This window comes from Heliangelus exortis, chromosome 4 (assembly GCF_036169615.1).
Source record: "Heliangelus exortis chromosome 4, bHelExo1.hap1, whole genome shotgun sequence".
NCBI lineage: Eukaryota > Metazoa > Chordata > Aves > Apodiformes > Trochilidae > Heliangelus > Heliangelus exortis.
This window is the reverse complement of record NC_092425.1, coordinates 12,520,086-12,536,141: the sequence shown is the minus strand read 5'-3', so window position 1 is coordinate 12,536,141 and position 16,056 is coordinate 12,520,086. Positions and strand designations below refer to the sequence as shown.

Here is a 16,056-nt window from a genome sequence, read left to right as displayed (position 1 = left end):
AAAAGGGGTGCAGAGAGTGTGAACTGTTCACCTCTTGTCAGTACTGTGATGATGTTATTTTGACCTTGGTGTGGGTAATTGTTCTTGTTGATGTCAGTGATGTTTTGGGAGGAATGTACATTTTAATTATAAATCCTTAAGTTAATAATAATTACAGGTAAAGTCTTTTCATTTCAAGGATATTTATAGTTCTAGAGTAGAATGGCTGCACACAAAGTATGTCTCTGGAGTGCTGACAGGCCAAATTTCCATTGCCTTCTCTGGTGGCTAGGTCTCAATTTTTTAGTTCTGAAACTGGTGCAGAATAATTTTTTGTGGGATAACCCAAATAATTAAAATTTCATTCAAGTACAAAAAAACCCCTTAAAATACAAACAAAAAACCTGCCTCAAAAAGTTCTAAATGAGGATGAATTAAAAAATGGAGTCAGAGAATAATCTGAAAATATGTCTAATCAGCATGGCTATTCTGCAGAGCAAAGTCTACATCTTAAAGTATTTGAGGATGGCTATCAATGGAGAAATGCCTGATGTAATATTTAAATTAAAAATACTTGTTATTAGAAAAAAATAGGAATGATACCCTGTGAAAAAGACTACATAGTGTAAGCTACTTAATTGTGAGATGAGATATGGCATGGTGACTGATACAAAAGACAAAGACTGAAGTGCAATTCTGAGCACAGAAAAAAGTTAGGAAGACAAAGTTTCATGTCACCAGAACTCCAAAAAGCTTAGAGGTATAGAGACATTCAGATGAAAAAGGCAGTAAAAATGCCTAGCTATGAAAGGAGAAAATGAACAGGGTCGAGAAGGTAAATAATGTATTTTAATCTATTTTAATACTTCAAACACATGCATATACTCGATGAAACTGGACAGCAATAACATTTTTAAAACACACAGATAGCTGGTGATAAATGCTTAGCATGAATTTCAGATAAGCTTGGACGTTTATAGGGATGGGGATTACCACACACAGTATTCTTGATGCTATTAACTAAAGGAATTTTTAAAAGAACTAGAGCCTTAATGATCAAAAATATATCCTGATCTTCAAATGCAGGAGGTTTAGAATGAATGCTTCCTCCACAAACAGTGTTATTCCATATTTATCCACTATGCGGGTTCTTGCATTTTCCTTTGAAACTCAGAGCCAGGATACAAGAGGAAACACCAGTCTGCTGTAGTCTGGATTGTCAAAGCTATGGAAGACATCAGATGCTTTACTTTTCACGTATATAGTGTGAGACAGTAGGTTCATGTTTTTCAGAGGGAAATTGTCATCCTTTCCCCAAAATACAAAGAAGTCCATAAAGTCCCCAGGCAACAAAGGTTAAGTTACAGTACAAGACGTCACTTATTTGATTAAAAACCCCACTTCTTGTAACAATCAAGGTAGAAGACCTGAAAAGTATGTTGTTTTTATTTCAATTTTAAAATAACAAGTGAAAACAAACAAATAAACAAATTGTAACAATAAAAGTAACTACACAGTCTGCTTTGTGCTGTACACTTCCTCATACACTAAGGGAAGGGTAACTATTTACAGTATGCTCCAAGTCTGCTTCTCAGAAGATAGCCCTGCTTGGCTGGACAGCTTCCAGTTACTACTAGAAATATATCACTTATTAGGAACAGAAGAGATGTTTCTCACTGTCTCAAGGGTTAGTTTGGCTGAGGTGAAGAAGGAACTCAGTGATATAATGGAAAGAGCTGGGTCAAAGGATAAGAAATTCATACAGTGTGTCCTGAAGACTCCAGCCATGCCGGCTCAGTTTCTCTCGTGTGCATCTTGCACAGACAGTGAGGACGACCACAGCTGTATAGGTCTTCCTGTCTGTCCCCAGAATCACCTCAGAGCTATGGGGGCTTGAAATCACCATCAAGCTCACACAAAACTTATCAGTTGAGAGAAAAAGATTTGTCCTTCTTACTGCTTCTCTTGCCATCACTGTTGGCGTTTGGTCTTGTTACCCCGATCCATTATGTAGTCAGGGTTTGAACTCTTTTATAAGCAAACTAGCAACGCCAGCTCTAGCAGGGAAGCTTAAACACAGCATCACCATCGTGGGGGGCTGAATACCATCAGTCCTTCCACTCCTCACCAGTGTCAATGGGGAGCAATACACCTTGCCATAAATTCAATTCTTATTTCTGGTGAAACACCAAGAAGAAACCCAGCCCTGTCTGCTATAGGGATACCACCTCATGGAGTACCACAGAACATTACAGCAAGAGAGAAGAAGTTGTTAAAAGCTCTATCTGTTTATGTAAATTGCTACGGGTCTCATTTCAGGGTAGCCAAACCAGCAAACTCTGTCAGAAGAACACCAGTCTGCACCCAAAGCCTTTCTGAAACCTCCTCTCCATGTTGTACACCCCCAGGGACAAGGGCGTGCTCCCCATGGAACCCTTAACCCCAGTTTTCAAGCACGAAACCCAATTACTGGTAAATCAGCACTCAGCGTCTCTCTCAGAAACTGACCCGGGACTTCGGTCACCTCGGTTCTACGCGGGGCGGGAGGAACCCGCATCATGAGGGGGCCGAGGCAGCCCCAGCACCTGTTGCGCCGCCATTTGGCCGTGAGAGAGGGGGCAGCGCCGCAGTCCGTCCCGCTCGCCTCCTTCTCCTCGACCGACAACTTCCCGGCGCCTAAAGCTGCCGCCCTCGACGGGACGGGAGCCGAGAGACGCTGTCCGAGCTGGCAGCGCGGCCCCTTTGAGTTTAAAGGCGAGGAAGGTATTTCTGCGGGACCGCGGCCGCCTTTGCCCGCCCGCCCCGCCGCCTGCCTCCTGCCCGCCCGCCCCGCCGGCCGGCCCGCCCCCCGCTCCGCTCTCCCCCGCCCCGCCGCTGGTTGCCGGCTGACAGGTGCGCGCTTCTCCGCGGCAGCAGCGGCCCCGCTCGCCCCCGCCTCTCCGCCTTCTCCGCGCCCTCATCAGCCCCTGCTCCTTCAGCCCCGGATTGTTTAGTCCTTGGGAAGCTGGTCTGGGTCCAGATTTTGCTTTGATCTTTTTTTTTTTCTTTTTTTTTTTTTTTCTTTTTTTTCCTTTTTTTTTTTTTTTTTTTAAAGAGGAGGAAAAAAAAAAAAAGAAAAAAGCTGAAGAAAAACAAAACCTGGAGACGCAGAGAAGGGCTCTAGGAAAAAGTTTTGGATGGGATTATGTGGAAACTACCCTGCAATTCTCTGCTGCCAGAGCAGGCTCAGTGCTGCCTTCTCCCCAGCGGCGCAGCCCGCGCCGGGCGCTGCTGAGAGACTCCCGGGCCTCGGTGGTGCCGCGCCGCCAGTGCCTGCTGTGCCGGAGCCCCTCGCCCCGCCGGCCCAATGCTCCTCCTCGGGCTGCTCCTGCTGACATCTGCCCTGGCCGGTCGGAGGCAGGGGGCCGCCGCCGAGTCCGACCTCAGCAGCAAGTTCGCCTTCTCCGGCGCCAAGGAGCAGAACGGTAAGGAGCAGCAGCTGCAGCTCTGCCGCCGCGCAGCCCGGGGCAAGGGCAGGGGCAGGGTGGGAGCGGGCGCTCGGCCGGCGCGGAGCGGTGCGGAGCTCTCTGTGTCGCGGGGCTGGCCGGCGCCGCGGAGGGAGCGCGGCCGTGCGCGGGTGCGTGTGAGCTCCGTGTCTGGGCCGGGCTGAGCAGGGTTCGGCAGCGGGTGTTCGCGCCGCGCTCAGGGGAGCGCTGTGGGTGAAAGGGCAGTGGTGAAGCGGCCCTCGGGAGGGAGCCCCCTGCCCGCTCCCTGCCTCCTCCGCTGCGCTCGGAGGTGCAGAATGTTCCTCCCCTTCTCCCCCTTCCACCCTGCCCCCTCCGGCCCCCCCCCCCCCCCCCTTCGAAAAACAAACAAACAAACCAACCCAAACCTAACAAACCAACCAACCCACCAAAAAAAAACCCCACAACAACAACAACAAAAAAGACCCGCGCACTTTTCTACCCTGAACGCTTATGGGGGTGGGTGGTGGGTGTGGGGTTTTGTGTCTGTGCGTGAATGAGTGGTATTTTGTATGGGCTGGAAACGAGCTAATCCCGCCTAGGAAATGAGAATTACTTTCAACTTTCAAGTGTACCTGAAATGTTTAGAAAACTCTCAAATGCAAGTTCCCTTGGGCTGGGGCTGCGCAGAGCTGGAGAAAGACTCTTTTCATACAGCAAGGGCAGCTTCGGGGTGTGTAATTTGCTTAGCCTCTGAACTCCATATGATTTACATTATTCAGATTTTTAAGTGCCTTTCCTCTTGATCTGCTATTATGAAGTCATTTTAAAGAATATTTTACAAACTGAAACGTTATATACTGCATGCAACCACGCTTAGTGTAGAATATCTAAAATGAAGAGTGTTAGTACATCCATGGCTCTTAATGTATGGGGGGTGTGTATGTATGCGTGAAAACTTCAGTACTTCGCATGTCAGCTAGAACAAGCTTTCACCCTGGGCACAGACCAACACAAAAGGCCAAGCTGGGAGCTCTCAAAACTCTCTGAACTGTAATGAAATAAAGCAGCAGTGCAGATTTGAGGCTAATTCAATTATCTCAACTTTGAACTTGTGGCTCCCCAGATAAGTGTATTCTACATCATATCCTTTAATAAAAGTTTTGGAGACCTCCACAAGTGCTCTGTGGATGGGTAGAATATGCAGTGCAGTAGCAAATTTAGCAGGGGGAGATTAATATTGCTGTGGCCTGCTAGTGTGATGATGTATGGCACTTGCAGGCTGCTGGAGCTGCTGATCAAAGAGCAGCACCGGGATCAATCTCTAATCAGAGGAACTGTGAAGGGCCAGAGGAAAGTGATCAAAAGACTCAGAGACTCGGCTGTTCTGACAGGAAACTGATCAGACTTTGTGCACAGCACAGGATATTATTTGCTCTGTGTGAGAGAAGAAATCACTCACTTTCTACCCCTTCCCAGTTTACCTGGTGTGTAGAGGCTTTAGGGCAGCAGTTTGTGACAAAGTGGATTTGGTACTAATATACCCAAGCCTCGTGCTGTTATGCTGCCTTATGTTAAATTTGCATGGTGTGCATATGAACCATATCACCACACAGAGAATTACCATTGCTTTGCTTTGTCAGGCTGAAAGGAACCTGCTATGTTGTCAAGTCAGTCCTAAGAGGTTTGTTACAGGCTAACACAGCTGGGCCCTGAAGGGTCACCAGGGTCCAACAGTGGGAGTGCAACGATAAAGTGTGAAAAGTACATCATACAGCATAGAAGCAAAACTGTAAATGGGTGTAAGCATGTGTGACAACACAAAGGAGATTCTGTTCACATGTATCAGAAGTGCAGCTGCCTTAGGTCAGGCTTGAACTGGTTTCCAATGCAGTTTGGCATGTGTGAGGTATTGTTGCTGCACCTTAAACATATGTAAACGCAGGACAATATATATATATATTTTTAAGAAGGGCCCTGAAACTGTATTCTCCGGTAGTTAATACTTTAAAGCAGTAGATGTACTGCTTGTAGCTTTCTTGGAGTTTGTTTTCCAGTTGTTCAGTTGCAAACATTACTTAAAAATAAGTACAAGTTTAGGTACAGCTGAGTGCCAACCCCTGACTTCTTAACTGATGTTAATTATTTGGGGAATCAGTAATACTGGTCAAACCAGTTCTTACTTGATTTAATTAGAGTGATTTTTACACTCTGCTGCAATCTAAAGATTGTATAGCTTTTAGCTAGAGGCAGGTTAAAACTCCCTGGAGTATTTTGCTATTTGCGTGCCAAATAATATTTGGTCAGAAGAGAGGGAGATTTTCCACTCACACAGACTACAAATAAAAATTCTGTCCTCTACTTGTAAAGCTGCTAAATGGCCAGGGAGTTTTGCCAGAGAATGGATTACACTATTACTGGGCAACCACTTGAGTGTTGTAGCTACTGCTTCAAGGTGATACTGAAGATGTCTCTGACCAGTTATTAAGTCAGTGGGGACTACTTGTGTTACAAAGGGTAAGCATATGCCCAAAGATTTATGTTTTCATAATTTTTTCTTGATATTATTTCTTTATTAGCTAAATAGTTATTAACTTCAAAATTACAATTTGACTAGGTTTAGTTTCTAAATGTAAACATAAAGAGCTCTATCGTTTCTGCTGCATAGTGAGTGTCATTTTAGGTGGCAATTTCCTAGTGTAAATATTCCTTTGTAAATTAACTATTCTTAGAACACAGTATTTTACTACTACCTCCAAGGAATTCAGTGTGATAATTGTTGTGAAGTCACTGTATCTCTATTTGAAACCACCTTAAAATCCCTCCTCCTTTTTTGTTGGCCCTATGTTGTGGTCAGATTTTCTTTAAGTTTTATTTGTAAATTCTCCTTGATGGTGAGGAGCTTTATGTGATTTCCTTGAAAAATTCATACTCATCTTTGATGTATTTTTTTTGCTGTTCAAGTGAGTAAATGTTCATCTGGAGCATCAAGCAAATTTATGTAGCAGTTTTCTGGAAGCTGAAGTAGCAGTGCATGTAGTGATGGCACTACAGGGTAGATTGCATTTCCATGATTCTTTGTCCTGTTGAAAAACAGGTTATGCTTTGAAGGGTTTGCCATACTTAGGTGTCTACCAGTTCTCTTATGCCTGTCTGATATATTTATTACCATTTTTCCACATTGAAGTAGAGAGATGAGAAAAATCAATTACTCTGTCTTTTGAAGAAAACAATTAAATCTCTTACATACAGAATTTGATTACTTGGATGGTTTACTTATTTCTTCTTACAATTTTCTACTTTCCCAACTACTTTTGAATGCTATTTTCATGTAGTATCTTCATTCTGTTTTGGTAGTTTCAACAATGCCTGAGGGAGATATTGATGGACTGAGTAATGCAAATAACTTAATTTTAGTGCTGAAGCTCTGGTTGTTTGAGTGCACCTGCTTATGTGATGCTATTAGTTTAATCTAGATTTTATTACAACATGAGATGGCAGGAGAATCTCTAAGGTCTGTTTTCTTGGCTTTTTTAGGACAAGATGAGATAAATGCTGAATGTAAATTTGCTAAACTATCAGCTCTTATGGTTTCTATGGGAAATATGAGGATGTTTTTATAAAAAAATTAAAATCTATCGGGGGCCATAGGTAATGAAGTGTATGTTTTATGTGACATGTACATTTAAAACATAGTAATGAGTTACTTCAGAGGACCAAGAAATTGACTAGTTAGAAGTATTCATTTTCCTGCAGTCAATTTCCAGGGTAAATGAACAGCAGTAAATAGAATAGCTGAAGTACAAAATCTTATAAAATCAAAGCACTTTTTTGACTTCTGTCAATTCTACAGCACTGGTGATGTATTGGTGATGATCTGTCTGTTGATGAATTTTAATTTTTAAGGTTGGGGGGTTTCTTTCTTTTTTTTTTTTTTTTTTTTTTTTTGCTTCCCCCACGTAAATAGAAATTCTTTATTGAACACTTCATAATGTATTTCTTAAATTTCTGAAACAGGCAAGGTTTCTATCACTAGAAAAAAAACCAACCAGCAAACAGGAGCCCTTGGGCTGGAGTTTGAGACTGGAAGATCTCCAGCTCTCCTTGGGAAAAGTTGGTGGATGCAGCTGGAGCTGAGCCAGTAGCTGAATTGCCCGAGGGAGCTTCTCTTGTCACCTTGTCTCATGTGTGGTCTCATGCACCTCCTGACAGCCACGTAGAGGATTTCCTGGTTTGTGTATCTGCAAAGTGAGCTTCTGGCTTATTCTGTGCTGAGGACAACATAACAACATAGAGTTTCTGATTGAGTTCATTTAACTTGGGCTGAACACTTGAAAGGAGGTGTGGATGTCCAGGTGATGCAGGACGTTAAATCCTTGCAGAGGGGAATGTCAGTGCTTTTGCTTGGGTGCAGTCACTGACTGCAAAATGTCTTCTAAACCAACATCTTTCAAAGCAGTGGGAACTGGCACCACCTCTGCTGGGTCCTGTTGAATTGATGAGTACTGGTAAAATATGTTGAGTACTGCTGGGTAGCAGAAATTTTCTTAATTTTGAGAAGTATAAAATATGAGCACGTGTCATCTAGAGGGAAACTTGATAATGATGCAGTTTTCCTTAAGTTTAATCTATTTCTGTTCAGTGCAAGAATTGTTTTGAAATGTTTTAAGCTCTTTTCCTGGAGAGTGAAGACTTGTACCACATCCTCTTTTGACTTTAAGTAAAAGATTGTGGTGAATTAGAGAGGTTCTTCAACACTCCAATAAGTTACAATGAAGGAACTTTTTAAAAAACCTTTTTTTGCCTTTGTGACTCCTGGCATATTGTCTGCTGTTCAGCAAAATGGTGATTGGGACTTTTCCTTAGATCTGCTGTTTTGCTGTTTCTTATGTTTGCTAAAAGGGTTTTAAAAGCACAGACCATTGGCTACTTGTCCTGGATATGTATGATAACTTTATCCAAACCCTTTCAATCTAATTATTACATAGGCAGCATGTAACAGCAAAGAACTGGTTTGCATCCTACAGCAGTGATTGTGCCTTACAGCAGAGTGGTTTGGGGGTTTTTGTTGCTGTTGAGTAGTTCCATATTTTGGTTTTTGCTAGATTGGGCAGTTCTGATTATTACAAAGAGGATGCGCTGTGCAAGCCCTCTTCCCTTAGCTGGAAATAAGTGTCTTCAGTTGCTTTATACATAGCTTTTGGCTTTACTAGGAAACTATATCTCTACTTTTTAATTACAAAGTATGTGCCCTGTCACTTCCCAGCATGTAATCATTTTAGGAGCTGGCCTGTGTGTCTGTAGTCTTTTAGCAGAAACCAGTGGGATTTAGAAAAAGTTCTACAAGAAAAGATGAGCAGATCTAATGTGTAGAAATGTGGATGATTTAGTAGCACTTGGGTGCCTGTGTGAATGCCTAGTGGGTTTGGATAATCTGAGAAATTAATTATACATTAAAATTTACTCAGCCCTGTCATTCTTTCTATTACAGCTTGTGTCTGATGTGAACTGCTTTTATTCAAGCAGGTGAAAATATATCATTTGCTACTGTGAAGCTAAAATAGAAATTAGATTTTTCTATAGGCTTTGTTACATTTTAGAATGTTATTTTAAGGTGGTAATGCAATGAAAATTTATTCATGGCTCCATCCATAGACATACTAGCCTTAGGGTTCAATTTAACTTCTGATGTTCTTACCTTGACATCCTTCTGCTGAGATTTCATAAACATATCCTCAGCTTTACACTGGGTTGTTTGTGCTTAATTTCATGATCCTTCAGCATGCTAAGCAGTTTTCTTTCATGTGAAGATACACCAGCTTGCAAAGCATGTGTGCAGTCTCCTCTCCATGTTTTCCTGATCTAATCTGTTTCTACAGATTGATTGGTTGGGTGAGACAGGGCAGAACTCTAGACCCTCACATAGAAAGTCTTATTACACAGAGAGTATAAGAACTATTAAAAAATTAATGTAAGTAAGAGATACCACCTAATTCCTTGGTCTCCTGCAGGCCTTCTATGTTAGGGTTAGCAAGGGCCATCTTTCTTCTGAGTTAAATTATCTCTATTCCAAATATTCTGTCTTTGGTAAGCCTGTGCACAGTTTGGTAATGAGACTACACCTTGCAGAGGTGTATGACTGTACATTTGCACTGGGCTTGCAGGCTGCTGGGCTTCTTGGGTCCACAGATTCCTCTCAAGTCCTGAGAGCATGTGCCACCTCTCAACTTGTGTCACTTTGTGTTTACCTTTGCTGACTGAACCCTCAGGTGAGGAGGCTGCAACTCAGAAAAACTCACTGACTTGAGTTCAGTCTCTTTGAGCTGCTGGATTATGATAGCTCTGTGTGACTGTTCTCATTCAAACTGGACTGATTTGAGACTGGGCAGGTTAATTCTGCAGTGAAGATGTTCACATTGCTAATCTCTGTTTTTTCTTACTGCTGTTTCCATATGCAGGTGTTTGGGGCTGGGGAAAGGCAAGGTGAATTAACTTCCCCTGTACTGCAGTCCAACATGATACAGGCAAACCCAGTGTCTACACATGAAATAAGAACATGTTCAAAGGTTATATACCATGGAGTGGCATCCTTTGATAGAAGTGAGAATAGGAGAGTTGCAGGGGAGTAACCAGTAACACATTGGCTGTGTTTTTTCAGTGGTAATATGCCTTTTTTTCTGAATTAATTTGCATAAATTATTAATTTGCTTTATGGTAAAGGCATTCAAGGTGTTATTATAAACACAGATGTTTTAAGGAGATTCTTCTAGGGCGAAGAGCAACTCTTACTCCTCTGCTTCACAGAAGCCCAAAACACAGATTTCTCCTTGACTTTGTTAAAACTGATTATTGACATGTGCAGGCATGGCTCAGTTTTATCACCCTTGTACTGACTTTACATGAAGTGCAAAGTATGCACTGGTTGTGAATAAAGCCAGGTGAACAGTCAGGCAGTGGCAGGGAGGCAGATGCTTTCCTCTGTTCACACATCCTACCAGGGCTGTGTCTGGAACCCAGTAGAAATCTTTTTAAATTTTCTAGTACTCCATTTTCTAAGCAAACAGGGGTGTTAGTATGGTAGTTACATTTCCTATGATAGTACAGCTCTTCTGAAGGAAAGTGAGGGAGGTCTGGCATAGCAGCTGGTAACTTTTAATGCTGGATTTAAACTCCTCTCTTGCCCTTACATGGCTTTTCTCAAAATACTAAGTCTGCCTCAGAAAAAGCAAAGAATATATTGGGAAAAGGAAACAACGTGGTTTGTGTTTCCTCTACATTTAATTCATATTTGCATTGTTTTTGCTGTCATCTTCTTACAATGAATGGGCAATAAATGAGTTAAGGAGGTGGGAGGTTAGATGCTGCAGATAATTAGGGAATTGGTCGCTGTGATCTGATAAATGGGCATTAGGCTAGGTTCAGGCAGCAAAAGGTAAAGGAGTAGATCTCCTTGTAGATAGAATATTCTACATCTTTAAACCATTACTCAGTTTGGCACATGTCAGCAGAGTTATTTTCTGTGCAGGCAAAGTCCAAGTGTAAAATACTAAGGAGTGTTATATTTGAGGAGTAGCTTACACTGGAAAAATGATCTTGGAGACACTTTTACCACACCTTCTATGTCAATCCAGAGCTGTAAATCTCTCTGCCTTTTTTAAAGCATCACTTGTTTAAAAGCACATGCACTTGGAAAATTACTTTGCTGGAAGAGATATGTGAAACAATGGATAATATTGCTTATTTTAATGACCTCTAGGTGTAGCCTTTTCCAGAACATTAAGTTGTCCAGTCTTTTATTAGACTGCTATTTGGGGAGCTTCACTGTTTGAGCCATTTCATGATAGCAGCCAGAGTGAAAAGCTGATTTTTTATTTATTTATTTATTTTTAAATAAAAAATTCATGGTGTAACTATCTGCCTTCCTGCTTGTTCAAAGCAGAGTTACAAGTCGTAGGGGTTCCAGGTTTCTCCTCTGATTGACAGGAAACCAGCATTCATTTTATACAATAGTTGAACATTTAAAAAGACATATGGCACAGGAAATTCTTTTGCTGTGTGTGAAGGTATGGCATTTCCAATCTTAAAGTGTTCTGACTATGTCACCGGTAGTGGTGAGTTATATGAGGCTACTTCCATCTGCAATGAGTCTTCAAGTTTCACTTGCTTGTGGTTCTGGGGCTCATTCAAATGCTCTAAAACAAAATAAAAGGAATGGATGTAATAACTTCTTTATGGAAAAGTCATAAAAAGCTACAGGGCCGTGTAAACAAATTGGGTCATTTACAAGATGTTTAAGTGATGGATATGCAGTCCAAATTCAAAGGTGTGGATTAGGTTTTACAGTCATCTTGACTGAAGTTTGCCCTCAACAAGACTTTCTTTTTCTGCTAGAATGCCTTTGACGGTATAGATGATGAATTCTCAGAAATGGTGTTTTCAAATGTTGCAGAGCATTCAGAGTAAAGCTGAGAAACAGGAGAACAAATCAGTAGTATAATTTGATTTTTTTTTTTTCCCCTAGGTGAATGAGGGGCCTTTCTTGATCTGCATGGTTATACTGTAAAGCTGTAGTAGAACTTTGTAGTGTTTCTGGGGAAAATAAACTAAAAGAGTTTCCCTTCTGGATTCAAACATGCCTGAACTAATTACAAGGCAACCGTTTTGGCTCTCAGCTCTTTTCATATAAATAGGTTTGTGCAGAACAGTGGTGACTGCGGTCCAAGTTAAACTCTGCTAGTCACAGAAACTTCTGTTGGAACAATTCAAGCATTGAATATTATATCTTTGGTGTATCAGCTCACAAGCCCCTTGTGACTCGTTTCCTCATTTGTTGGAGGGTTCTGAAACGGTGGAATGGATAAGTGTAACTAATACTTTTGTATGGTAAAATACATTCTGCATGATTAGTTCTATACTTCTATGTAAATGTAAGCTTATGTATGACAGATTTCTCAGGTTGGGGGAAGAGCCATTGGTGTTGGCTACTGTAGGTTGCTTTTCTTCTCTGGAGATAGGTTGCTCAGCTTTGCTATTACCAGTGCAATGTCAGCTGCCCATTATAACTTTTTATGCACTATAATCTGCAGGTCATTATGGAATGAAAATAACTTTACTCAGCACAAATTTGGAGTTAATTGTAATTAACTGTACAGGTTGCAGGGTAAAGCTACCTGTTTGTATATACAGTGCTAAATAATGAGCTGTTGACTCATCTTTTATATGCTTGATACTCTGCCTATGGGGAACTACTCTGCCTTCCCCTGTGGGGAAGTATATATGTGTAATTAAAGAGCATTTGGAGGAGTCTTTCATGAAGTGATTCAAATGAGTGCTGTATGGTACAGTGTGGGTTTTAAAAAGGTTGTATTCATATTGTTGGCAAGTTGTGTTTTAAAAAATACAGTTTTGGGAAGTGTTTGATTTTAGTGTCCCAAGGCTTCAGTGTCTAACTCTTCATTAGTGTGTCTCTCGTTACACAGGGACGCCCATGCCTGCAAACCTTTCTGCTGCTTGTGTAACTAGAGTGAGCCTGAAAGTGCAGTAAGGCCTTGTAATTGAGAGCTAACCAGTTATGTCTCCAAAACAAACATGATTTCTAGACAAGAGGAAACTTATATATGACCTAACCTAAATGCTACTCTTTAAAATATGTCTAAGGATTCCTGTTGGACCCTTTTTTTTTGCCTTGGGTCATGCAAAAATACCTAGCCTCAAGGAGCACTGCATATCCATAGTCAGACGAGGGTCTAAAACTTGAAATACTCTAAAACGTTCTGCTAAGCACTCCCTGTATTTCTCACAGCACTTGCTGGCGTTGGGATTTGCAAAGTACTTACCTCGAGGTGCTAATACAGCCTTGTAGTTATTCCTATGACTGAGAGTGGCTTGGCACTACTCCACCAGCTTTCTCAGTACTCTTGGGTGGATCCCATCCCATAGACTTTGGGGTTTATTCTGCTCTTTGTCCCTGTCTTCCAGCTCTGGAGACTGAGTACCCTGAGGATAACTGGCCTGACTGTTAAAGATCGAGGCAAAGAAGGCATTTAGTACCTCAGCCTTTTCCTTACTTATCCTTGGTAGCAATGGTTATTCCCCCCATCTGGTAAAGGATGGAGGTTCTCCTTGGCTGTCTTTTTTTTGTTAGCGTATCTGTAAAAACATTTTTTGTTATATCTCATGACAGTAGCCAGACTGAGTTCTAGCTGGGCTTTTGTCTTTCTTATTTTCTCTGCATGAGGATGCATGTGAAGGTGGTGACAATACCTAGTGAAATAGCTGTAGCATGTTTTGTATTTTTACTGCTATGTATGTAATTATGTTAACCAAGATTGGGACCTCGTTAGTTCTTTGCATTAGGGAAAGAAACCAATGATGTCTCTGTAGCGTGTCTAACATGTTCCATTAGTTCAGCAGGATCTGTAGCTTCTCTTTGAGGTTAAGTTTGAGAATCTATGATGATTCTGTTTCAGGGTTGGATCCATGCCCTTGTATAAAGCTTATTTCTCTTGCTCATTATTGACAAACCCCCAAATCTTGTTAATGGTTCTGATTAACCTGAAAGGGTTTAAAATAATTCACCATAGATTTGGGGCTTAGTTTTCTTAGAGACAATTTTAACAGCACAACATTTATTTCTAGCAGCAGCTGCTTAATAGATCTTCTTTAGTAAGTCAAATTTATAGTTATGTGCACTTGTGTGTGGTTTATTCTGGCATTTTTATATATGTGGATGCTGGTTGTATGTTTTTTTCTTATTTGTTTATTGAGGTATGTTCTTGGACTCGATGGACTTGTTCAGATTTTTTCACTTTTAGTAAGCCCTTGGTAAACTTTACATTTAGTATTTGCATTTCAGATGGGAATATGTTCTCTGTAGTTTTTAAAAAAGCAAGAATCTCTTGAGTTGGCTTGGGCAAGCAGTGTGAATGTTGGAGCCAAAACTACTTGGATGTATTCAAAGTGGGTTAGCAGTGTGTTTAACAGGTCTCAAAACATTCAATAAATAAAATAATATATAGTTTAAACAGTAATCTTGTATGTGTATGTGCAGATCAACTATTAGGAGGTAATGTGGCAAATAATATTTATAATTTCACTTTAACTTGCTTGGGTTTGGGAAGAAAGGAGTCTTCCCTGCCCTCCTATGGGTTACCTGTTATTGCATGCATTTAATTTTAGGCAAAAGGGTTGATGAACATGTGGATCCTAGCACAACATGCAGCTTGGAGGTGACTGATAGGCTTCACAGAGGGTAACATCTGATCTCTGTGGCTGCAGCTGGTTCATGCCATCTGGTTTTGGAATATGTGCATCCAGATATTGTTACTGAATACAATATCTATTGATTTCAAAGTCCTGACACCCCTGCCCACCTTGAGGATCTTGGAATACAACCCTGGAATATGGTTTGTCTGCTTTTGGAGAGATTTGTTGGTGGGTTTTTTGTTTTTTTTTTTTTTGGTGAATGGCTTTTTAAATGAATAGCAGCACCCTATTTGTTTTTAATTGCCTCTACTGCCTTCCATGGGCTGGCCTAAGACTACATGGACAGCTACAACATAGTGATGTTAGTTTTTATTCACAAGTAGCTGTTTTTTCAGTTACAGTCACTACTTTCCATCATCACTCTGCAGGATATTGCTTTGAAGCTTGAAGTCTGTTCTAAAAGACATTTTGTAAAGTCCTTGGTATTTGTGGTAATAGATTGCATTTAGTTAACTCCTGGCCCTGCTGTAGTAAAATCTTTGATATAAAGGCTGTTATAAACTTGCTATTTACTGTCTTGCATGCTGTTCTATGTACTACTGATGTATTGTTCTTACTTACCTGAGTATGAATACTAACTTGTAAATAGCTTATACATCTAGCTCTAATCCCTGACCTTCCACACTGGAAGGACTTAGGATAGGTGTAAAAGATGCAAAGTACATTGAGGAATTGCTCACTAAAATACCCAAAAAGTTTTCACCGTGAATGAGGAAATCCACTGAAGTTGAGAATTGATTGAATCTAGTTACTAGGAAAAAAAAAAATCACATGATGCACATTTGCAAGATGAAATTGCTTTTATTAAATCAAAGGTTGAGAAAAGGAAACATCTAGCAGGGTAACTTCTTTTTCAGATTTTTGATTATGTCCATGAAATGTGAAATTAAGCTCAGTAATTGTATTCATATTTGCCCTGGTGGTTGTGCATGTCTAGCTAATGAAATAATTTATTGCAAGTGAATTACTTTCTTATCTGGAAAAAAAAAGAAATTGCTAATGGTTGAATTGTAATAAAGTTGATTTATGGAAAGTAGTATTTGAAAGATAAAAGCTAATCATACTTCCATATTTTTGCTGTTTTCCTTTATAGTTGGGTGCTTTTCCTAGGGAAAGGAATTCAAGTGCTTTGTAGAACAAGAAGTTTTCTCCCCTGTTTACAGGAAAATACTGATGGACAGCTATGGAAATATGTTAATAAGAAGTAAGAAAATAATATGATAAAAACTGCAACTGAAATAATGCTTTACCTTTATGCTAAGGGAGAAGTCTTTTCCATAGTTTGCAGAAGCTGAACAATGTTGGATGTTCAACATAGTCAACGTAGAGAATGTTTAAAGGTAAAAATGTGAAAAGGAAATCCGTGTTG

The 16,056-nt window shown here is 40.7% G+C and overlaps 1 protein-coding gene across 1 annotated transcript in view; it reads left to right on the top strand.

Annotated features, from left to right (window-relative positions):
* The first annotated feature begins 2,840 nt into the window (after nucleotides 1–2,840).
* PDGFC (platelet derived growth factor C) overlaps nucleotides 2,841–16,056 on the top strand; it is a 129,563-nt gene continuing 116,347 nt past the window's right edge. The window contains exon 1 of the mRNA XM_071743033.1: nucleotides 2,841–3,443. Within this exon, the coding sequence (XP_071599134.1) occupies nucleotides 3,326–3,443 (118 nt within the window). The 5' untranslated portion in view covers nucleotides 2,841–3,325. The remainder of the gene's footprint in view (nucleotides 3,444–16,056) is intronic.